We start from the raw sequence: 24688 nt of genomic DNA, 5'->3' as shown, positions 1-24688 counted from the left end.
ACCCCTAACGTAAAAGAAGGGCAAATCATGGCTTGCAACAGAGGGACTGCAGGGAGGTGAATACAGGGAAATCCCCAAAGGCACCTACAACAAATAGATCCCCTTAATACATCAAGGTGTCCACCCACCTCGGCCCCATGACAAGACTGCAAATGGAACCTGCCACAAAATTTTACACCGTGGAGTGGTCTTGTTGAGTGTCAGCAGAGAGGCAACACTTTTACCAGAACACCTTGATACATTCACATTCTCCTTAGTTCTCCGCTCTGGCGGCTTGGAGGTAACTAGTTACAGGTAATGAAACTATCTGTAACTAGTTACATTTGGGGAGACAAGCCTTGCAACAATTATAGAGTTACAGCCAAAGCCATTCAACAAGCAGTTACAACATGAAGGCTAAAATCCAACAGTAGAGCTGTTGTCACGTACGACCGAGTACATCTGCCATAGCAGTTTTTCTGAAATTAAGAATTTCCAACTCTCTCCTCCACAGATCTTGAAGCTCCTTTGGGATCCCTTTCATCATAGAAAAGCAGCTGGGGGTCATGAGACGGGGTGGAAGTCTTTAATATCTGAAAATCATTCTGCTGGTGAAATTATCCTGATGGTAGTGATTTTTTTAAATGAAAGGCTCCCCCCATTCCCATCCAATAGCCCCCAATGGCTTCCCCACTAAGAAAGGGATCCCCACAGCCTCAGGGATTTTGGGGTGGTGGTGGAGATTTTTAATTCCCGAATAACCACAATGGCATCATCAGGTTTTTTTTGGTGTACATACCTTTAGGCAATTTCAGTTAATTTGTTACAAAAGCTTTGTTTGTTTTTTAATTAGGTAATGCTACAAGGTCCTTTTAATCATAATGTCCCCAGTTCTGCTGTGTTTTCTGGACTTTTGGGGGAGGGTTGAGGAATATTTTAAAAACATTTTGTCCTTCTGAGGTTTCCTTATACCTGCTACTACTGTCCTCTTCTGTCTGTGTCTTATGCCCTTTTAGCTACAGAAGGATCCACATTTAAAAGCTGAGTTCACAAGTAATGCACAGGACACAAGAAAATGACTTCTTACGCATTTCTACTGATTGAGAGCTACTATGCTTCACCATGCTTTAGATGGAAAATGTTGCCACTCTGGAAGGACACAGAAGTCTTCACTTCTCTCCCACGGTTTGGGACCTCGTTACCTATTGGAGTGCCTTTCCTTGAGAACATCCACCTGTGCCACCAGCTCCTCACAGACCATGCTCCTACAGAGTGCCACACTAAGTGAGGCCAGAAAGACTTCCACCAGACATTGTGTCTTCTTAGTTGTGGCACGGGCCCTTTAGAATGGGCTTCCAGTTGAGATGCGCCTGACCCCTCCCTCCCAACCGTTCAGAAACTGTTGATTATGCTCTTTACAGAAGCTTTTCAGGGCATAGTCTCAGGTGGTAGAAAAATTGAATAAATAAATAAACAATGTATTTTCATTGATCTGGAAGCTGAGTCATGGCAAGTGGAGCTCTTTCTTGCTAGGTTGTAACATTTTGCTACTCATCCAAGTACAGTAGCTTCTTCAGTCACCTGGGTGCTTGGATAAGTAGCGAAACATTTCAACCTAAGAAGGAAGAAGTCCAGTTGCCATGACTCAATTTCCAGAGAACCACACCTGGATGACTGAGAATCTTCACAGATGTTTTCATTGATGTGCTACTGCTGTGTTGTCTAGAGTGATGGGAACTATCCAAATGCCAGACAAGAAGCCAGATGTCTACTTAACAGTTTGAGGATATCATTTGGCAAGCAACATATGGCAGTGACTGAAGCAGAGCAGTGCCGCAACTCCTCATCCCATCCCAATCCCCAAACGCTGGTACTCTCAAGCTGTACATCCCTCATAGTACAGATATACACACATTACCCTTTTAACTCTAGTGATGAAAAAAAATAAATAAAGCCATTACCATCACGGCAGGATGAGTCAGGTAATAAAAACATCTCATAGCCTGTTCGCACCCCCATGAAGATGACTCTCAAGCGAGGGGGAAATGGGTCAGAACCAGAATGCAAACGGCTCAGAGAGCTCTTTGTTGCTAAGCACTAGTGAAGGAACAGTAATGTCATGAACAATGGGTTCCCCAAGGTTGTCCCAGGATCAATGCTTGCAAAAGGTACTTCTTTTGGATAACAGCTCTCAGAATTCCCAGCCAGCATGGCTGTAGGCTGATCAGTAGATTTATAGGCATTGTAGTTCAAAAAAGGTAACTATCCTAATCTTTGGTTTCCTTGGGTTTCCTTGAAAGAATGCCAAGGCTTCCTTATGGAATAAATCAATTATATTGGGCAAGTTTCCCTAAAATACCATTTTGCTCAGCAAGACAGGTATTGCCTTGTAACAGAGGTGCAAAGCACCAAGTGTTACTTTGGCACTAATGTCAGTTCCCACAGGACCATGAGAAAGAAGCCTGTACAGAGTTTTGCACAAACTCTTTGTAGCCTAGAAAGTGCCACAGAATCACCAAGGAAAATGGAGGCCGGCTGCGGCAAAGAAACAGGCATTTCCCACCAACATCACAATGCATGCATGCAGAGAAGCCACAGAAGCAGTGTGGTTGAACTATACATTGGGGCCCACATAACGCATGATGCCGACGGAGTACATCAATTACAAGTACTAACTGTCAGTCCTGAATGTATTTTGAGATAACAGTACTATGCAGGCCACTTTTTATATTTACTCCCTGAACTGATTTGCTGCTGCCTGAAACCATTCTGATATTAACTTTTCAGTTTCACGGAAAAGTACAGAGAACCACAAGTGTCACAATGGCTGCTACAATGACCCAGGTAACATAATCTACCACATGTCTAGTTTTGTCCTCCCTCTATGGAGCTCTCAGCAGTACACGTGGGACTATTTACTATGACTGCAGCAAACCTGAAAGGTATACTAGGCTGAGATAGTGACGCCATGACACTTGCAGCAACTTTGCAGTGAATTAGACAATTATGCAGGCAGGTCGTTTGTACTTAACACTGGGTTCCATGTTGCTGTGGCCCGTGGGAATGAGAAAAAGACCTTCCATGACCAGTGGTGCTCCAGCAGCACACAGCCTAAGGAAATGGCGATGGCCAGCCCAAAGATGCAGAAACCCCCGAGGCAGCCATTACTTTCTGTGCAAAGAGATTTTTTTAGGTGGAGACTCTCCCTAGTCAAGCTTGTATGGAAGCAATGTCATAGTTCCTGAGGAGAATAACTAAGGAGGCTCTTTCTCCAAGCAAAAGATTTTGGTAACCCCACAACCTGGTCAACTCAAGTGGAAGTTACTGAGTCAAATGTCAAGTGGCACAATTTTTACTTGGACTTCAGCTACATTTGCTAAGAAATTAACCAATTTTATTTTTAAAATGGTGAAGGGGAAATGTTGGGGCTTTCTGCTCCCTTACTTCCAGTTGTCTTTTTATATCTTGATGATGCCTGCGATACAACTCTGAGCTAGAAATGTTCAGGCTCTCCCCACTTCTGTTCTATTAGCTTGCAATTGCAAACAAGCCATGTCTAGGAGAAGGGCCAAAGACATGACTTCACGGAGCTATTTTGGGGGTCCTGCAATCGACTAAGATCTGTCTTTTAACTACTGCAGCATACACTGACTTCTTATACTATAGGACATTTTCTCTTTGACCTTCCTTTCAACATCAAGATGGAAAAGTATCACTTGATTTAGCCCTACCTCGGTATTCCTCTTGGCTCAATATGCTGGTTACAAACTCGAATTAAAAACTGGCTGCTCAGTTAAGCATTCTTGGTCATTATACCCATTTTTTTTGAAAAAAAATCATGCTTGGTACTGCAGATCCAAATCCTCTTGAATGAGTGAGGGCATCCAGCTAGCTCCCTTTGTTTAAGGTGGAATTAAAAACTGGAGGATACTAGAATATGGCAGAGTGCCATTCCATTTGGACTGTCAGGGAGATCTCATACAAGATTATTGGGTAGGATATTCAGTTTGATATTAAAGGCCAAAGAGGAAGAGCCCAAAGGCACTTTATGGTTTTTGGCAAACGACTTAAACAGCCCACTACATTGCACAGAGGCAGAGATTTTAAGTGCCAAAAGGTGACAGGCCAATCCTAATTCATTAATAAAGATGGAACGGTCAAGATCATAGCCACCTAAGCTGGCAGAAGATCTACCGTACTGAGCTTGAGCCATTTGGCTGTCGTTTTCACTGGTCCTTTGCCAACTGGCTCTTCCACAGCCAAGCGAAAAGAGGCAATTCTCTCTTTTTGTGCAACACTGTGCTGCCCCCTGGCACTGAGAAGCTGAAGATGATAGCTTTACGGGAACAGTGAACTGTGATTTTTATGCGCACTTCTGGAGCTCATCACTGATTATCAGCTGTAAGACACATGGGGGACTCCTTAGGCTACATTATAAATAAGATGTATGCCAACTGGCATAAAAGCATCTGAGCATGTGTGCTAGGAACTAGTTCAGATAAACCAGTGTGCACAAGAGTGCCTGAATGAAAAGGGACACAGAATTCATTCATACAGTTGCTTATGACATGCCAGACTGGATGGGTGTTTTCGCAGCACTGACAATAAGATTAAGGCCAGAAGGATTTAATTTTGGATTGAAACTGAAGACACACACTGCTCTTACAAATTTCATTGATTTAACTAGCAACTGCTAGTCCCCTGCATCTTATTGGTGGGAGGGGTTAGGGGAGGAAAGATATAAGGAAACATTCCTATTTGTGACCTGAAGTGAGACCTCCCTAGTACCATGCTTTCCTATGGTTCCCATGTCTTCCAAAGTTAACCTGCTGATGAACCAAAGTCAACCCCAAAGCTGTGCTAGTCTACCCAAGAACCATTCACACTGTGATCAATAAGACTTGCATTTTTTTGGCGGCTGTTATGGAAACCTAACAACGTAGCCTCTGCATGCAGGGAGAAAATATTTATGCAGGCTTCGCAACCCAAGCTGGAATTGTGTTCTGCACGAAGAACAGCTTATTAAGCTTAATAAAGGACCAGAGTGGGGAGGAGTATATACGGGAGATTTTGTAATGCAAAGTAGCATTACACATGGCCAGGCAATCTCTCTGATGCACAGTAGGGGCCTGATAGGTCTCTGCACAGATGAAATACCAAAGTGTTTGGTAAACTAAATGATGCAGCAAGGAAGAGACTAGTCACTGAATTTAATGAGAAAAGTACAAAGAGAGCACAGGTTCCCTTTGGCCTAAAAATAGATATTTTTTTTAATCATACGATGAAATGAAGAGTCCAGTTCTTCTTTTCAATCAGGTGCTGGAGGGGGAAAGGAAGTCAGTGTGTGCTGCAGTAGTTAAAAGACAGATCTTAGTCCCTTAACTCTTGGAAGTGGAGAATAAAGCAGTTACATCTAGGTTCCTGCCAACTCATGAGCACGTCCAGAGAGGCTAACGAGTCCCCAGTTCAACCTTCCTATCTCCCACAAGGTCCCTTAAGCCACCCACGCACAGGGCCTGAGACATGGAAATAATTGTGAGCAACCTAACAGACTATTCTAAGTATCACTGTGATAAACGGGATCTACCTACAAATAAGGCATGTTAATTAATCATACTGTATACTCTAAACAGCATCAAAATACCATATATATATAATGCCTGTGGGAAGATTCTGTTGGGTCATTTTAAGTTTCTGAGGCTGTGGCTACTCAGAACAGGACACTGAAGAACAAAGACAATACAACCCCCCAGAAATGGAATAGGATGAAGACATACATTTGCTCTTCCTATTTAGGAAAGACATTTTTAAAATTCCCAACATTCTTCAGCTGAGCAGGTCACTGGACTCTAAGAAAACAGGTTGGTGTCCTTTAAAGTAGAGGCACAGAACGGGCACAATGGACTAGGATTACTGACTAGTTGCCCAACCCTTCCTTGTACCTCCGATTCCAAGGTTAATTCAGCAATTCTTAATACATTCGCTCCATTCCGAAACTTCACCCTTATCAGGGAGCACCTCTCACTCTTGCTCCCTCTCTCACTGAACTGATTTTAGAGTTGAGGAGCCCTGCAAAGAACATTACAGAGGAAGCTTGCCTGGAAGGCCCCCAGAAGAGATGAATTGACCAGGCTTGTATCCATCTTTGGGAAAGGCTTTCAAAAAGGCAGAAATCCATGCCATAGAGCAAGCAGCCAACTCTCTGAAATGCTACTAGCCTGCTAAATCTACATGCTGCTCTCTCTCTCTCTTGGTGTCTCCTTATATCATGTTAGAGCTAGGGAAGTAAAGACTTCCTTGTCTCTTTCTTGAGTGAACAGGAGACTGCAAAAAAAAAGTTCTGCTGTCATCTGAGGGTTTATTTATTTATTTTTGGGGGGCTGGTTTCAATTCGTTTTCAAACTTTTGCATGAATTGCGCAAATTGCAGAACTAAACTATGATACCTGCTTTGTTGCAAGGGGCTAAACTTTCCAAGAGGGGAAGCATCACCTGGGTTGTCTCTCCTTTCTAATCAACTGGCCAGTCCTTCAGTGCTTGCATTATATGTACGCCCATGCATGGCTTCACAAGGATCCTAATTCTGCACAAAGTCATTTCACACAAGTTGCTAAAACTTTGATCCAAAACATCAACTGTCTTATCCTGGCACTACTTGTGGCAAATCTCACACGGGTTAAAGAACCTCTCTTATTATATTGAGGAATCCTGTTTCACTAAGAACGAGTAATTTAGTAAGGTTTGGTTGTTGTAGGTTTTTCAGGCTGTTTGGCTGTGTTCTGGAACACAGCCAGACAGCCCAAAAAACCTACAACAACCATCGGATCCTGGCTGTGAAAGCCTTTGAGAATATAATAAGGTTTCTTCGTATTCCAATTTCGACTGCACATTGTCTCCTTTGTTTTCCTCAGACTCCCAGGATTTCTTAGTGAGAGAAGGGGTTTGTTCTTACCCTGTCTTTCCCATATTGATCCCCACCTCCCAATACACCTACCAAGCATCCTTAAGACCCAGACTTTTAAAATGAGGAGGTTTCTTATAGGTTCTAAATTTGGATAAATGCAGGCTTAAACTGAGCCATCTGCTGTTTTAAGCCTTGTTCTAGATAGAATGGAAGGAAACAGCATACAGGAATGAAAATTTTGTTGGCACTAAAACTGCCCGAATGTTGCTTTGCAATGGATTACCACCTATTTTTCAGTTGAGTGGGTGGGGAAAGGATTTAAAAAAATAAAAGGGTGAAAAGACTTTGGAGTCGGTATGTATCCAAAGAAAAACTGCACACCTGTACATTTAGATATGGAAAGAAGCACATGGCCAGACACTAGTTTAACACTGTTCAGTTAAACATTTGGCTTCTGCCTTCCTCTTCGTTAACAGAGTCGGGATTTCAAAGGAATACTCAGAAGTGAAAGTGACAGTTTTACGACACTCGGGGTGGGAGAAGTAAAGCTGTCACTTTGGCTCCAGCATTCACTTGAAATCCCAACTGTGTTATTCAAGGGAGGCAAAAACCCAAACGTTTAGCTCAGCAGTATTAAACACAGTCTGGCCATTTGCTAATTATTATATACAATAACGTGGCACTTCACACTGTCCTTCTAAGATCCACTTACATTGCTTTTTAGGTGCTTTTAATTTTTGCATTTCTAGAGTGTGGACACAAATGTTATTTATTCATACCTTTATCTTGTTCACTATCTGAAGGTTTTAAAATAAAAACATTCAAGAAATTCATGTTAATTTTATGCTCTCCACAGAAACAGAACTAGCTACTCTGAAAGACTGTGAAAGAGCCCTCAAAAGGATGCTCTTTAAACAAGGGGACTAAATTTTACCATGTGGTTATGTTTCAGAAGGCAGAGAGAAGGTTTGAACAATTAAACCAAGAATCTAATGGTTGTTGTGGGTTTTTCAGGCTCTTTGGCCGTGTTCTGAAGGTTGTTCTTCCTAACATTTCGCGAGTCCCTGTGGCCGGCATCTTCAGAGGAAAGCACTGTGTGCTCTGGTGTAGTTGGCTTGGGAGTGCAGTATTTATGGCTCTGAGATAGGCTTTTGTCTTTTTCTGTAGATGGGTGATTAGTGTGTCTTGTTGTTGGTGTATTGTTGTGCTAAGGAGAAGAACAACCTTCAGAACATGGCCAAAGAGCCCGAAAAACCCCCAACAACCATTAGATCCCGGCCGTGAAAGCCTTTGCGAATACATTAAACCAACAATCTACTTCAAGAAGCTGAACACTATTTGCTGTCAAACAATTAGTGGAGCAGGAGATTTAACCCAGCTGCTCAGGTAAGAATATTGCCATTCTGATGTAATAAAATTCAGGTTTACATTTTATTCATAAATGGCTGTTCTGTGCTTTCCGTTTGTAGTAGCTGCCTAGAGTGGTCACAATGACCGGATAGGCGGGGTATAAATAGAATGAATGAATGAATGAATGAATGAATAGATAAATAAATAAATAAATAAATAAATAAATAAATAAATAAATAAATAAATAAATAAATAAAATAGTAGAAAATGTTGCCTTCTCTTTTTTTAACATAGTTTAAAATTAAAATCAAAGATTTGTCCAATGTTTATTTCAAGAGCTGATACTAGTAGATTTCAACATAATTCCTTTAATTTAAAATCTTGTAAATAAATTTATCTTATTTTTATTACTTGTTTTAGGTTTCTTTTTTTCCCCAGAGCGATCCTTATCCCCTATATCTCCTGGTGTGGGTAGCTTAGAACCAGGTGATAATACCCCTTTGGGGCAGACCTACTGTACTTCTATCCCAGATGCTGCAATAGGCATAGATCTACCACTGGTGTCCCTTCTGCGTCTCTGTGTGACTTCAGAATCAAGTCTTTGGAGCTAGTGAGGTGGCTGTATGAGTGTGCGAGTGAGGAAGATGTCAGTGGCACAGACGCCTCCTCTTTGCCCTAGCAATAGGGAATTCTAGACAATGAGCTTCCCAGTAGACCTAGACGATTCCTTCTGGGTTGACTGGGTGCTGGGAGAATCTGGGGTGCTAAAGCAGGGGATGGAGATAGAAGAGGCAGCAGTTGAGAATGCCCCCCCCAGAGGAGAGAGGGACAGCCAGCCAGTGGGAGCTGCAAGATACAAGGGAGACATTAGAGGCTGAGAGGAAGGAGAAGCCTCCAGGAGAGAGAGTGCAGCAGGGGGGTCCAGAAAGGAGACCTGCTACCAGTTGTGATAGTAGAGGAGGAAGAGGGGGAGGGAACCTGGTAAGAAGCCCTAGAGGACCCCAGTGAGTGTTTCTATGTTGAAAAAGACCCTCTTAAAGTAACTGAACACCCAGGCAACTGGGAAGACCCTGGCTCAGGTTCCTGGTACAGATCAGGGTGCCAAAGTAGAGAGATGCCTTAACCCTTGGCCCTATCCCTGGCCCTTACTGGTGGAAATGGAAGCACCAGGCAGAGAGAGCTCATCCCTGAGAATAAGGGCTGGGAGAAGCAATCACCATTCAGCTAAGATGCTGGAGAAGACAAAGGCAAGAGGAGCCCCAGCCCCAGACCTCAAAGGGATGACCCCATCAGAGAAGCTGGGACTATCATTGCTGCCCACGGTGAGGGAATATAAACCCTCCCTGTTGCGGGCTTTGAGGTTCCTGCTGGCATGAAAGAATCTTACTAGGGGAAAAAGCACTTGGGACATTAACTGGAAGGTCCTCGGACTTGGACTTAAGACTGAGGGAAATGCAGGGAAAAGTCCTGAAGGCAGCAACAAGTGGTTTGTTTCCCCCCATCCTCCTCTGCATTGAACGACGTTTTGTGTCACCTATGGATTCAGGAAGGGTAGAAGAAGCCCCTGCAGATGCAGCTAGGGTCAGTGGGGTTCACACTGTTAAAAAGCCATTGCTGACTTGCTCCCCCCCCTCCAAAAAAAACCAACAACCCAAGATAACTTGCAAGTTGCTTGGTGTTAGTTGGCTTTGAAAGCTGCAGAAAATCCATTCCTTTGTCAAATGATTTGCAATAAATTAAAACTGCATGGTAATGTAATTACAATAATTCCCTGACTGTTTAGAGACAGTGTTATGAAACTGCTTTTCATGTTGTCATTCTGATGCTGTTTGCTAATATTTTAATGCTTATCTTATTGGCTTTCTGATTTCATTAAGGATTTTGTTTTGTGCTGTATTTGATATTTGCATCATGTTGCATCTGAGTCCTTGTAAAGAAAAAATTACAGGCAGCCAGATTTCTCAAACAAAGAAACATACTTTAAAAGAAGAAAGGTGACAACATGTCTCGGTCTAACATTTCAACATGCTTCTTCCTAAAGAGCCTACCAGCCGATTCATATCATCATGATTCATCCATTCACCCAATACCAATCTGAAAACTACCTCTGACATAGCAATACCTTTGAAGCAGTGGTCCCCAACCATGGGCCTCCAGATGTTCTTGGACTTCAACTCCCAGAAATCCTGGCTAGCAGAGGTGATGGTGAAGGCTTCTGGGAGTTGGAGTCCAAGAACATCTGGAGGCCCAAGGTTGGGGACCACTGCTTTGAAGGATTCAGCCCTTAGCTCTTCAGCCACTTTCCAACACCAATAAAGCTTTTGGGAAACAGGTGGGGAATTCCAACTCATCATTTGCAAACCACTGCGCTAAGAAACAAATTATGCTAAGGACTGTAGTTGATTTAAGGTTTTTCTATTATTATTCTAACATACCAGACACAATCAATCAAAATTATAAAAACATTGACTGGTATTATATAACAGATACAAGTTTTAACCAAAAACCTAAGTATCTGTTAAATATTGGTATAGTATGTATGCTGTTTTTTTTTTGTAGCTCTGATGGTGTCATTTCTGAGATCTGCAACTATTTATACCACTGTGTGAAACCTCTTGATATTGTTCCCAAAGCAGTTTTAACTAAAAACCTATGTGTCTATTAAATATCGGGGCAGTATATATGGTGGGGTTTTTTGTAGCTCTGATGGTGTCATTTCTGAGATCTGCAACATTGTTGATGTTGATGTTGTTGTTGAAAAAGACCTTCCTGAAAAGGCATAACCTTACTCACAAGCAGAACTTCATGGCTTTAGAAAATGTTCAGCAGCTGGCCATCTGTTCCTAGCTGTTACTTCCTAGATGAGCAATGGATGAACAGGGTGTGTATGTACACAACTAGCTCATTACAACTGATGTATTATAAATCCCAGTTTCTTCTTACAGCTTAGTCAACTTTCTCTCGGATTTTACAGATTCAGTTTTTATTTCTAGTGTGGGATCTTTTAGATTTGTCTGTGCTGAAGTCTTTTTTTTTTAAATAAAATTCTGGTTGCAAACTTTGCATGCAACTGATCACAGGATGGGAGAGGGGTGAAGTTGCATGATTCTCTGATTTTTGTTTGCAGGATTCTGACCTGTATGTTTCCGTTTAAATTATGCATGCCTCCCCTGAAATTCCGATACAACCCCTCTGAGAGGCACGCTCCACCAGCTCAGAACCACTATTTTATATTTCACATAATGCAATCCAATCTATTGGCTGAAATCCTCTGGCACAACACGCAGGTATGGTGGAAATAATATCACTACAGGGGCAGACCCTGTGAGTCTTCCAATGGTTTCTCACTGCCCCAAAGTTGGGTGGCCTCACATATGACCCAGAACCCAACCCAGGGGCTTTTTAATTAACAGGGCTTTAAAGATTAAAAGCAACACCTTGAATTACTGAGTCAGGATGTTTTTTTCTCGGTCCAGGACATTATGTTTCAGGCACTGCTCTCTGACAATGTATTTCCAAAGGGTTTGGCCTATTCATCAAGAAAATCAAGACTCTCAGGTTGTCATCAGATCTGTTGGACTCAATACCCCCATCCTAGGTATTCCACATAATCAAAAATAGAGTTTTGGATATTAGAGCAGTATGGCAGTGGAACCAGTTACCTCAGGAGTTGGTGAGTGCTCCAACACTGGAGCCATTCAAGAAAAACTTGGATAATCACCTGGCGGATATGCTTTGATTGTATTCCTGCGTTGAGCAGAGGGTTGGACTTGATGTCCTTGTAGGCCCCTTCCAACTTCACTTTCCTATGATTCTATGATATTGAGGGGCAAACCCTGTATACTGCTGCACTAAAAATCTGCTCTCCACTATACTTCCAGCTTCCCCTCTCCCATGTTAGGAGAACGGATTATCTTTATTGTTTAGATCACCCCAGGACCGCTGGGTATTCACTCTTGCTAGGTGCAATGTTGTACCTTCCAACTTGGTGCAGGGCAGATTTAGGGGATTACCCACAGAGCTGAGAGTGTGCCCTTGTGGCCAGGAAGCTGTTGAATCATTGCAGCACATGCTGTTTTACTGTATGTGGTATCAGAAGATCCACCTGCAATACTTGAGCCATTTCCTTTTCTCCCATTCTGGCTGGGACGACCCAGATAAAATCCGGCACCTGTTGAGGGGCAGTAATAAGGAACTCACCCAGACAACAGCCAGATATCTCCATTCCACCATGCTGAGGCATCGCATTATGCTATCACACACCACTGAGCCCTAGCGATGTAATCTGGGTATCCCCCGGCATAAGTGGCATATATGCTTTTTAACATTTTACTGTATCTCACTCTCTTGTACTGTATGCCAGTAAAGGTTCTGAAACTGAAATTGAATTAGGCCCAGAGGGCCATCAGCATGTCTGCAATTGGCAGATGTGCTCCTGACAGAGGGATGAGTTGCCATCCCACTTTCTCTTTCTCTGAAAGTTGGAGAAAGAAGAACCCACAAAGGCTTAGGCATCTCTTGTCACGCTAAATAAACTGTTCCAAGAAGGCAGCCAACACTTTGCTGACGGTGTGCATTCCAGGACTGGCGACATGGTCGCAGGCACGCTGTCTGTCATTCACTGATCTTCTCACTGAGCAACCCTGGCAAGCTTTCGAGGAACTCCCCAAGAGGAGCAGCCTGGAACATGGACTGACCAGGCTTGCCATGCAGGAAATATTCCACTATGTGCCAAGGCATCCTAGAGGATGCACATAAAAATGGCACAAACATTTCCCAACACAAGTCTCTACAAATGCGGCAAGGACAGCAAATAACCTCAACAAACAAAGCCATTTGGCACTATTTTACAGACAGGCAATTAAATGGGCATTTGGGGAGCTTGCAGCCTATTTAAAAGGTGAACAGCCATGACTGGAAGCTTCCCAGTTGTAGAAATTCGATTTTTTAAAAATACCAAATGAAAATTTGGCTGGGGATGATAAAAACTGCCAGGGAGCCTACACTTCCTTTTCCTTTAGAAGTACACTTGAAAATGGCATGAACCGATTCCACAAGTTTTGGGGGAAACGGAAAAGCTATGCTAGTTGTCATTAAACTCAGATATAACAGCAGTAGGGCCATCTCGGAGAGAGTCCTCTGTCAGGGGCCTGCCACTCTCTTCTCTTAAACCAGACCTGGCCAAACCGCGGCCCGAGGGCCACATAACGGCCCGCGGACAGTTTTGAACATCAAAACCATTTATAGCTTTTTGTCTAAAGTTGATCAGTTGCTTATCTTTAACATACCACAAAAAATACTCTTTAGTATTTGTGAAGATTAACAAGTTTAAAATAAAAACAGTCATAACATCACTGCTTCATTTTATTTTTAAGTAAAGTTGGTTCGGCCCACAAACACAGTTCAGATTTTTCATGTGCCCCCCCCCCCAAGTGACCAGAGCCAGCCACTTGCTGCATTTCCCAAGTGAGTTCCTTGAGATGCCCAAGACAGCATAGTACTTAGCTACAGGATAGCTTTCTTTTGCAAGCATTGATGTTTCTGCTTTTTGATGCCAAGAATATGACAGGCAGGATTTACACATAACTCCCATTCACATAGGAAACTAGAATACCAGGGAAATGTGGTTGACTCTTACTTGGAAGCTCCTACAAATTCTGTTTTCAGGATGGCTCATTTCATTTCATCTGGCACATCATGACCACCTTCATTTAGAGCCAACAGGCTAGTATATCATATAACTGAAACATGCAGCAATCCACTGAGCCTACAGATGTGTAAAATACTAAACACTAAGTATTTATTTCAAAAAACCAAACAATCATATGTGGTCTAGTGAGAATCGCTACATTCAAAAATTTTAGTAGATGTTAAGTGACTAACTTACTGGAGCCCTAAAACAAAGTACTGGGAAGAGTGAACATGGAAGGCCTGGGCGGCAAAATACAGTGGCTGAAGTCCAGTAATAAGTCACAATTAAAGTACAGTGGTGTCTCACAAGGCAAAATTAATCCGTTCCATGGTTAATGCCATCTAGCGAACATTTCGTCTTGCGAAGCGCGTTTTCCCATAGGAATGCATTGAAATTTAATGCATTCCTATGGGGGGGGGAGTCAGAAACCCAAAAAAAGTCAGCAAAAAGCCAGGTACAGTAGACTGAGCCCCGCTCCTCACAGTGCCTTTGTAGCCCCAGAACAGCCAGACAGAGCACCAAACAATTGAGAGTCAGCAACCAACAGGGAGGCAGCAGCTATTTTGTGGTGTCTCCGCTCCTGAGCCCCCCTCTCTCCGCCTCTCAGCTGATCAGCACTGCGTCTAAGAGGCTTCCTGAGGCTTGCCTAGCACAAAAAAAGGCAGGGGGAAAAAGTGGGAAATTCAAAAATGGTGCTTTCCCCCTGCCTTTTTACGTGCTGGACAAGCCCCGGGAGGCCAGTGCTGCTTTCAGAGGTCCCCCACCAGACTTCCCAGCACCACCTCAGTCTAAGCTGCATTCCCTGTAGGCGGCAATCCCTCTCTCCCCACCAAGCCATACTCCCTCTAGCTTTTTTCCTCCAAATTGTAGCACATGGCATGTGGAGGGTTAAATCACATCTTCCTCCATGAACAACTCACACTGATTCTCTGCACTAGATGAAGTCACATTCTGACTTGAATGTGGATGTATATTTTGGCTCTATCCATCTTCTCACAATGGATTGCACATACCCAAAGGGGAAAAGGTTCCCCGTCCCTGCTATAAACCTTTTGTAAAGCTGGTATAAGGGATGAGGTGGGCATTTGCAGGAACTGTATCAACACAGAGACATGTTACCCCTTCCACTAACCACTAGTACTCCCCTCCATGAAATTACAGCTTACCATCATACAACCAGCATTGTATTTAAAGGCTGCTCCCACCTAGGTCCTACAAGCCAAATCAGGGACAGGTTTTTTCTTCTCTCCCGTCAGTCCTCACCAACAAATGTTCATTCTTTCAGCCAAAGTAAGGTGAAGACCATGCCCTTACCAAAATATCTTTATTGCCTCTGGGCTTCCTAGTTCACTGGAGCATTCACCATAATGTTCAGCACATGCAGAATGCAAAATGAAATATATCCATGTTGGATTCTTCTAAGCCATGACCAATGTAAAATTACCTGTTAACTTCTGAACTTAAATAGCACAGCAAATGAATGGCCCACAATAAAGGTCCTGAGTACGTGGCAAATCCAGTTAGGATGATGGCTGGGATCTCTACATAGTTGTCCAGTCCAACAAAACCAGCAGAAATATCCACAGAGGCAATGCTGTTTGAATTACCCTGGAAGAAAAAGAAAGCACAGAAAAAATAGACAAGCATGCAAAGGAGGGAGTCTCTATGATCATTTAATAATCAGAACAGACAAGTGGCAATTAGAGGATTCAGTCAGACCCAGTCCTGAAAAATCCTCCATTTATTTTGCCTTCTGAAGCTGACTCACAAGCAAAGGACTCTTTCATCTCTGGTCTCCAGCATGAAAAGGAACAAAGGCTCTGGTGTGACATTAAGGAAAGCCAGTAACAATTTTTAAAACACGACATACACTTGTGGGTAGGTGTGTATGAGAGAGGAGGCGACAACTGCTCAGTGCCATAGCACTGTAGGAAGTGTATTATTTTCTCAACCTCACCTCCTCACTGGCTACCACACAATGCTTTGTTTCCTCAAATGGAAAATAAATGTATTGCACAAGACATTAATATTTCTAGAGGAATCACAGAGCTGGAAGACAGCTGAAGGATCATCAGGTTCAACCTCCTGCTATAGGAGATCACAGTTTGGGTCCAATTCCTCCTGATACTGCCCCTCATGTAGCCTTCAAGGATGTTCCTGCTGTTTCTTACATCTAATTGCCAAGGTCTTCGTTGTTCAAACATGGAAGTGAGGAGCTGAGGTAAATGGGAGAAATCACTATTATGGTCAACACCGAAGGACTATGGGATTAAAACACGTCAGGCACTGGGAGAAGCCCACGTAGGACCACAAGCCCTCAAGCCCCTGGATCAATTTGAAACAAGCCCAAATGGAAAATTGGTTGGCAATAAAGGGAGAGGACTATATTAGCTACTCTTGGTTTTAAAAAAAGACACGTAGTTTTTAAAGATTCTCTCAAAAACACAAAATGTAAGGCCTGACTTGTCATTTTTTGTAAGTTATGTATGTACAGTAGCCCTCATATTAAGTGAATTTGCTTCCTGTTCCTCAGTTGATTTTGTAATTTGGAACATTAAATACCTTGAAGTAATGTACCATTCAGTTATTACATTTTAAATATTTAAGCTGTGCCAGACAAATTCCGTTTCCAGGAATGTGACAGCTGCACAGAAACCATTGTCCAAGAAACTCAAGAACATACACAAATATCGCCTTGAACGAAGAACCAAAACTGAAAGATGGGAGTACTGTTGAGGCGGCTGTGACACAATGTCTATCTGCTACAACAGCAGGTTTTAGCTGGGCAGACTAATGCTTTCTTTTGTTCGTGATAAATGTTTGAACATGCATTAGACGCAAAATAAATAGAACATTCATGAGAACTAGGTTCTATTTCAAGAGGTAGACTGAAACAGATCAAAAGCATAGCAGATTGCATTGTTCAGTAACAATATTCAACATCTGTCATATTACTCTGAGAACCAGTTCACAAACCACTCTGGTGGATATGGTTTACGTACAACCAGGTGTGAGGGCAAACTTCTTCATTGTGCAGACAAGGCACACATTAATTTCTCTTATCATTATCTTGCCTTTCTCCCAATAAAAGAACTCAGTGAGACTTAAAATATTTCAAAGACAGATGCAGGCAAAAATTCAATAAATTACAGTATTTAAAATGCAATTAGATATATATGTCTGATTTGGAGAGGGCATTTACTAGCCAAAATTGTCACCAGACTGATGTCTCAGGACGGGGGCAATCTGGCAGTGATTTCCAGCTATTAAGAGCTCCCTTTGCTGTCCTAAGACTCCCAAAGGCTTCCCAGGTCCAGAAGGAGCCCTAGAACCAGAAGGGGAGGGATTGGAAGCTTCCAATTAATTTAAAGAAAATCTCCTGGTCATCAGATGATGATGTCACCCTATTTGCACAGCGTAATGCTGAGAGAGGCCCGGAAAGAAAGAACAAGAAACCGGGCCTTCTCGGCAGTGGCCCCTAGGCTCTGGAACAGCTTGCCATCAGAGATCTGCCTTGCACCCTCGCTGGGTGTTTTAAAGAGCCAATTAAAGACTTGGCTCTTTAGGCAGGCCTTCCCTCCTGTCAATACTTGACTCTTACTTTTATTTAGTCTTTTGTTCTATTTTCCATCTTGATCAATACTAACATTGTCGATTTAATTCATGGTTTTAATTGTTTTATGAATGATTTTATTGCGAGCCGCTCTGAGTAGACATAGTCTAGAAGGGCAGGATAAAAATCCAATCAATCAATCAATCAATCAATCAATCAATCAATCAATCAATCAATCAATCAATCAATCAATCAATCAATCAATCAATCAATCAATCACAATAAAATAAAATAAAATAAAATTTCACAAAAGGATTTCAACCATTGGAGACTTTCCAAAATCTGCAACTCAAGGTGGGCAGTCTCTCCTGTCCAACAGCAAGGCCCATCTGGTTCCTTCTATACTGGGGCAAAACTGACTCGTAAGACCATCATTGTAGTTGAGGGTCTTGTCTTATGTTCAGCCCTGATGTCCCCATAAGTGATTCCCAGAGAATTTGTGCCTTAATAGGAATCAACCTCATTTGATTCCAAATGGCTTTTAATATTTTATTGTACTATATTATAATGGACTATATTTATTGTTTATATAGTTTGCTATTGTTTTATCTGATGTATGTTGCAATGGCCTGTGTGCCACGCAATCAACTTCTTTTGTTTGCTTGCTTGATTCACAGAGACCAGGAATACACACACACAAAAGGAAAAAAGAGCTTTCATGTTTTGAAATAAAGGCACAACACACACATATGCCAACCCTGCTCAGTTCCTAGCAGTTCAAGATAAAAGCAATACAAGAAAATGAGACAGAGTTTAATTTAATAGTATTCCAAAAATAGTATTCCCAAGGCTTTTCCAAGTTTCAAATTAAGACGATACGACTAAATCACATGAGTGATCTTTCTAAAACAGATTGCAGCTAATCCCTCAAGCTTCTTTTAATGCAAACATAGGGGAAGAAAGTTTAATTACTTCCAAGGGGATGGGCTGCGATGTGTGCACTTCCATTAATAGTGGAGAAACACCAGAAGAACTTATACCTTGCAGCATGTTGTGGGAACTTGGGCAGGCTTTAAACCACAAGTCATTGATATATACACAAATAAAACTTATTTTCTTTTGCCAGAATCGCTAATCGTAGATAACAAGGAACTCAGCACTGGTTTACCAACCTTTTCTTCTGGGGGTGGCTCTGGGACTGACTATGTAGCTTGCACAAGCTCTGACTTTGCTACAAAATGTACCTCACTTAGCTATCCAGCCAGGCATAAGATACATAATACGTATGTGTTATTGTTTAAAGAACCATTACGCAGAGAAACTGTAGACAAGCAGTTCGTTACTGGATCCTAGAGATGGGGACAAAGTGCCAAAATGGCAGTTCGTCTTGGTTCGTGAACCACAAACTGCCCCCCAGTGGCCCCATGAACCACGTAGCAATTCATTGGTTCATTTAATTTTTTTTTTAGACAGCCCTGGAGCTATCTAAAATTATAATAATAAAAAGTCCCAGACCCCACAGCTTTCCTATGCCACTGCGGCATAGGAAGAGGGGGAAAGGGATCAACTGATCTGCAGGGGCATAAGCAGAGAGGGAACGAAAGGACAAACAGAAAAGGATTATATTAATTGCTTTGTATTTGTCAGGGTCTCTGGCCTGCAAGAATACGAAGCAACAAATATCTGACGAACCAGGGATATTTGTTGAATAGACTGACTCATTTTTATATTCATCCCCATGTCTAGTAATAACACATGGTACACTACATACAATAGGGATTTTCTGCATATGGGTATTTTTCAATTATTCAAAAGAAATCAGTGTTCTCCAGATACAAATATTTCTAGAAGAAAAAGGTAAAATTGCAGTCAAAAATTCATACCATTTTTCTCCCTTGCAAATGATGACACATTCTACCAGCACTACAACTAATCTTTGAAAACGACTCAATCCAGTTTTTTTTTCTTATCTTAAATAAAATGTTAAGATTTCCAGGAACATGATCTTAAAATCCTTCAGATGTAAGCCTTTTCTAAATGATTTAATTAGAACAGACCTTGCCTAAAAATCTAAAGCTATCACAATGCTACACCGCTTATCCTGTGATTTAATTCTGCAGGCTGCTCTTCATCTCTGATAGCACCAGTTTAAAAGTAATTTAATTTAGAAAAATATGATAGGCAAAAAAAACCCACACACACAAATAAAAGGAAAATCTCACAACCAGCTTTAAAAAGCAATAGACATTTTAACTAACCCAGTCAAATGCCTTTTAGAAAAAGAGAAAGGGTTCATATGCCTTCTTGGGGGGGTAGAACCCAAATACCAAAGGAGCTTCTTTTAAGACACAAACGAAGCTGGGATTTGAGATACAGTAGAACCCCCATATTCACTGGGGATTGGTTCTAAGCCCACCTGTGGATACTGAAAATGGAGAACAGTAAACATATATGTAGGATGGTAAGGGGGGGGGGCGACAGAAAGAAATTCACATGCATTACCAGAACTGGCAACTAGAGGGCAACAGAGACAATGTTATGTATACTTCATCAACTATTCATAGTATGGTCTTTAGCTCCATCTTGTGGCTGGTTCTGGTAATACATGTGAAAACAGCTTTTTTCCTAGATTTTTAAAAAATATATTTTAATATTAAACCGTGGGAAAGTGAATCAGTAGGTCCTGATCCCATGGATAAGGGTGTTTTCCTGTATAGCTGTGTTCTGTATGAAAAATAAGATCCACTGCACAGGAATACTCTGGGATGGACCTGTAAAGGCAGGTGGTGGTAGCAGCACCAAAAGTGCCTTTGCCCAACTGCATTAGCTGTGACTCTTTCTTGGAAAAGTGAATCTGCTCACAGTAAACCACACTTTAATCATCTCTTGATTAAATTACTGAAAGCACTCCATAGGTGCCTTCGTTAAAGAGCATCTGGAAACTACCACTAGTGCAACATGAGACCTCCAGTCTGCTGTAAATTTCAAAACAAAAACCTCCCATAAAACCTAGATCTTATACCAGCTAGGGTCCTTTCCAGTTGATTCCTAACCCCAAGGTGCAGTTTTCCTTTAATCTACATAGGCCTGAATGGTTTGGGATCAAGGTATATGAAGGATTTCTGTGAGCTTGCTGGAAATGTATGGCCTCGTGCCACAAAAGACTGGGCTGTTAGGTACATGGGACAGCAGTGCCCCGGCTTGGAAACATCTCTCTGGTGTTTCATCTCGTTTCTGTGCCAATGTAGGAACCAAAGGCAATTCACAAATGATTTTTTTAAAAAACAGACACAACTAAGTACAAAGTTATGAAATTAAACGAATTAAACTCTAATAACAGTAAGATTACTAGTTTAAATCCAACCCAAAGGAGGATAGATTGGTTCCACCTCTGGTAGTTTTAAGTGGATATCTCTTAGATTCCACTTAGTTCTTGGCATTGCTTAAAATCTTGTTTCCTGTCTACTTTCAAATATAGTTCTGCTGTGCTTCTAATCAGCTGGTTTGATATGTACTATTTTAAAAGTTTTATACCTTCCTGGGAGGCTTAGGTCTTAAAGACAATCCATAAACTGAGTCACTCATCCCCCCATCACACCGTCAGAAAACTGTAGAGAGGAAGAGGAAGACATGTTGGCTTGCCCTATCTCCTATGTCATCATGCTGCTCCCAAGGCCTTGCTAAACAGCCATGCCATCCTCCAAATTTTAGAGTTGAAAGTCTGTAGTGAGAAACCTATATTACTAAGTATTCTAGATTTCCCACTGTACACACTGCTATAATGTATGGAAAGTGCCTATACAACATAGCATGGCCAGATGTCTGGGACCATAGTGGATGGAGTGGGTCCAATAAACACTTCCATGGATCTTCCTTCTCATGTAGTGTGGAGTGCTTAAATTATTCTAGACCTGGATACGTATGGCAATGCTTTTCATTACTCTTAAGGAAACCTCATAAACTCATGGAATCTAGAAACCACCCCAATTCAAGGTGCATTAAATTGCACGTATCATCCTGATAAGAAAAAGAACCCCACAAAGTATCCCAGATTCAGAGCAGTTAAGAATAGGGATCAGTAACTGGAGGTAGTTGGAATAAATTCTGTCTTGCAATGTCAAATAGAAGGGAGTACAGAAGGAACGTCAACCACAGTCAATAAGACCTGCCAACTTGTGTCCCTTTGTACCTTCTCAAAGCCTGGGCATTGGCAACATGCTGGCCAAAGGGCCTAGGGTCTAAGGGGCAACCATTAACCCTCTAAAGGAAGACAAGGAATTAGTTATCAAAAAAACAAATAGTGGCAGGTTCTCAGCTTACCTGAAAAAAGAAGAATGCTTGACCAAACCAGTAATGCATTATAGTAACTTGAGCAGCATCACAATCCAGTGGCTTCCAGACATACTTTGACATCATGGCTTGGATGAGCAAGCAAAAGACCAACACTGGCAAGTTATGAGGCCTGAACAGGAGGGCAGCAAGCAGCACCAGTCCGCTGTATATTTCCCATAAGCCAGTATACTTAGTTTTAGTGTCTGCCAAGAGAACCTGAGATTTGAGCAAGTCTTTGGTGCCCGAGAAAATAATGCCAAGAACAAAGACATAAACAAAACGTGCTTCGATGATGCCCCTGAAAACAAAGACAGAAATAGAATGGAATGAATTCAGTGCCTTTGTCGGATTTTGCTGAAACACATCAGTACACCTATCGTTGAAAGACTGAGATTTCCCAGTAAGATGTTCCTATCAAAGAAGGCAAGCATATTTGTAGTACTATTATTGATAACAGAGATTTTTTTTACATTCTTTTTATTTAAGGCATTTCTTAGCTGACCTTCCAGAATGTGGTCTTCCCATGAAGTGTCGCTCAGAGTCCATCCAGAAGTAGTGCAGGGACTGAAAAAAACCCATGAGATACATGGGCAACCTTTCAGAGGGCTATCAAGGGCAGTAAATTATTCTATGCCACTGCTTTTTACAGGCACTTTAAATGTAGGTAACACTTGCCTTGGCAAGAGTTAACATGCCTAGCCCTGCACTGTAGGCCTACATCTTGTTATAATCTATGGGTATCTGGCGCTGTTACATTGATAACGATAAAGCAGGTCTTGGTTTGGGTCAGTGTAGATGAACAACACAGAAGCTCCACTGAGTTCCACTCAGACAAAAGGCTGATTAATCAGATGCTTTTGTGTCCATGTTTAAATCCTAATGCACACCGACTATGGCAGGATGGGAAATATTGTATGTGACCAACCAGAACTTGCTGAGTTGCAAATCTCATCAACCCTAGCCAGCACAACCAATAGCGAGGGGCAATGCAAACTCGAGCCCAACTATATCCGAATGGCCACTCCCTTTTAGTCATCCTCAATTCAAAGATCTTCTGGCTAGAGTGGGTGGCAAAATGACGATTTTCCCCATACTTGAAAATCACTGTATAATGAAAAACTAAGAATTTAAATGAACCACTGCATTCCTTAAGTAACAAGTTTCTACTAACTGCCCTCAACGGCCTTGGTTCTACTTAAGCGGTCAGTGGCAGCATGAAACATTAGGTGCTCATCTGTTCGAATGGCTAGCCTCCAGGTGCTCCTCACTGGCTCCTGCGTGAGCTGGCGCCATGTTTAAAACACAATGGACTGCTGAGGAAATGACAGGTAGAAGGGCAATCTCACAAGCGGCTGCTCCCCCTAGCACTCTGTCATTCATGGGGCTGGTGGTGTAACAGTTGAGAAATCAGGTACTCGTGAGCCAGTCAAGCAAAGGGCAGCTTGCCAAGAAGAAGAAAGGGCTTCCACACTTTCTCCCCAACTGAAACGGCAACAGTGCTTCCCTGAGAGTCAAGTAAACATAACTCTTCCCCTTCCTCTTAACTGCTGTAATACTGATTTGTGAACTAGCTGTATGGCCACTAATGTATCAACAAAAACTACGAAGAAAAAAAATTCCACTTTCTGCTGAGGATTGAATACATCTGTTACAGGAATACACTTCAAATTTAACAGCATTCTTAACCAACACAGACAGCTCCATCTTGCCAGCAGTGATACGAATGTAATTATGCCAGTTTCCTAAATCAAGCAGAAACACGATCATGGAAAAGAAGAACAGCACACAAATGTGTAAGACTGCTATGTATTCATGTGGTGCAAAATGATTTAAAGGAAATGCAGGTTTTGTCTCACTGGGAACGCGGCTCTTGGCAAAATGCCCTCTGAGCAAAGATTTATCCTACTTGCATCATATATCAAACCGAAAGCATTTGTTCTATCCCCTTTGCCACGATGCTACAGGAATTCATCCTGATGTTATACTTCACAGACATTGTTCCCTTGCAGCTGCTCATGGCTTTAGACTCTAGATGTCAAAAGGAGTGCTCCAGTGGGCTTTTGGATTCAGCTTTGTCAGGTGGCAAGAAACTTTAAAACCTCCAATGGCGTAAATCTTTGTGAACCGCTCTTCAGATTGTAATATTGAGCCAGCAGCTATGAAGATGAGTGAGCAACAATCTGAACTGCAGCTTTGAAACTTCAGCAGATTATCCTTCAAGCTTAGCATTCCCCAGTGTCATTTGTCACAGAGCAGTTAGCCGTTAACTAGAAAAATTGAGAGGTTTATGCAACTTTGTTCCCAAACTGATTCTTAACTATTCACAGCATTGTAATTTAACACTTGACTGGTCACCTATGACTAACAACTATCGCCTGCAGGTGATTAGGTGTGCTTCCCTTGTCATGGGATATAGAGCTCTGCATTATAAAAACACACCTTTCTCTTTTAAGCTTTTGGCATAGGCTGGAATGAAGAATGAGTAAGCCACACGTATGCAGCCTCAAAACCTAAACAGAACTCTTTCACGAGTAGAAAACTACCTTTGAATACCCAGTGCTGTAGACAGACAAAAGGGGGTGGCTGCTTTCTTAATGTCCCACTTCAACGTCTTCAGAAACACTTGACCGGCCAAAGCTGGAGACAGAATACAGGGCCTTCCCTGTACTTTAGTAGTTGTAGAGACCACCCTTTTCATTCAGCTACACGAGTACCATTTTTTCCATGTATAAGATACCCTCATATATAAGACACCCCCCTTTTCTAACCCAAAATTTCTTTCTTTGAAAGAAGGTGGACGGGGAAGGCAGGGAGCAAAGCACTTTGATTCCTGCTTTCCCCCTCCACTTCCTTGCCAGGAAAATGGTTTTACCCTCCAC

General features: G+C 42.0%; 1 protein-coding gene across 2 annotated transcripts in view; it reads right to left on the bottom strand.

Annotated features, from left to right (window-relative positions):
• PIGG (phosphatidylinositol glycan anchor biosynthesis class G (EMM blood group)) overlaps nt 1–24688 on the bottom strand; it is a 64334-nt gene that overhangs the window by 5144 nt on the left and 34502 nt on the right. The window contains exons 11-12 of one of the 2 annotated variants that reach the window (XM_020814909.3): nt 21798–22107; nt 15369–15532 (exon numbers count right to left, since the gene is read on the bottom strand). In XM_020814909.3, coding sequence (XP_020670568.3) covers nt 15369–15532; nt 21798–22107 — 474 coding nt within the window. Of the gene's footprint in view, nt 1–15368; nt 15533–21797; nt 22108–24688 lie in introns of those variants that run through there. The other variant, XR_013541366.1, reaches the window with a different exon arrangement.

This window comes from Pogona vitticeps, chromosome 2 (genome assembly GCF_051106095.1).
Source record: "Pogona vitticeps strain Pit_001003342236 chromosome 2, PviZW2.1, whole genome shotgun sequence".
Lineage (NCBI taxonomy): Eukaryota > Metazoa > Chordata > Lepidosauria > Squamata > Agamidae > Pogona > Pogona vitticeps.
Note: the sequence above shows the minus strand (reverse complement) of the source record. Positions and strands in the feature narration are given on the sequence as shown.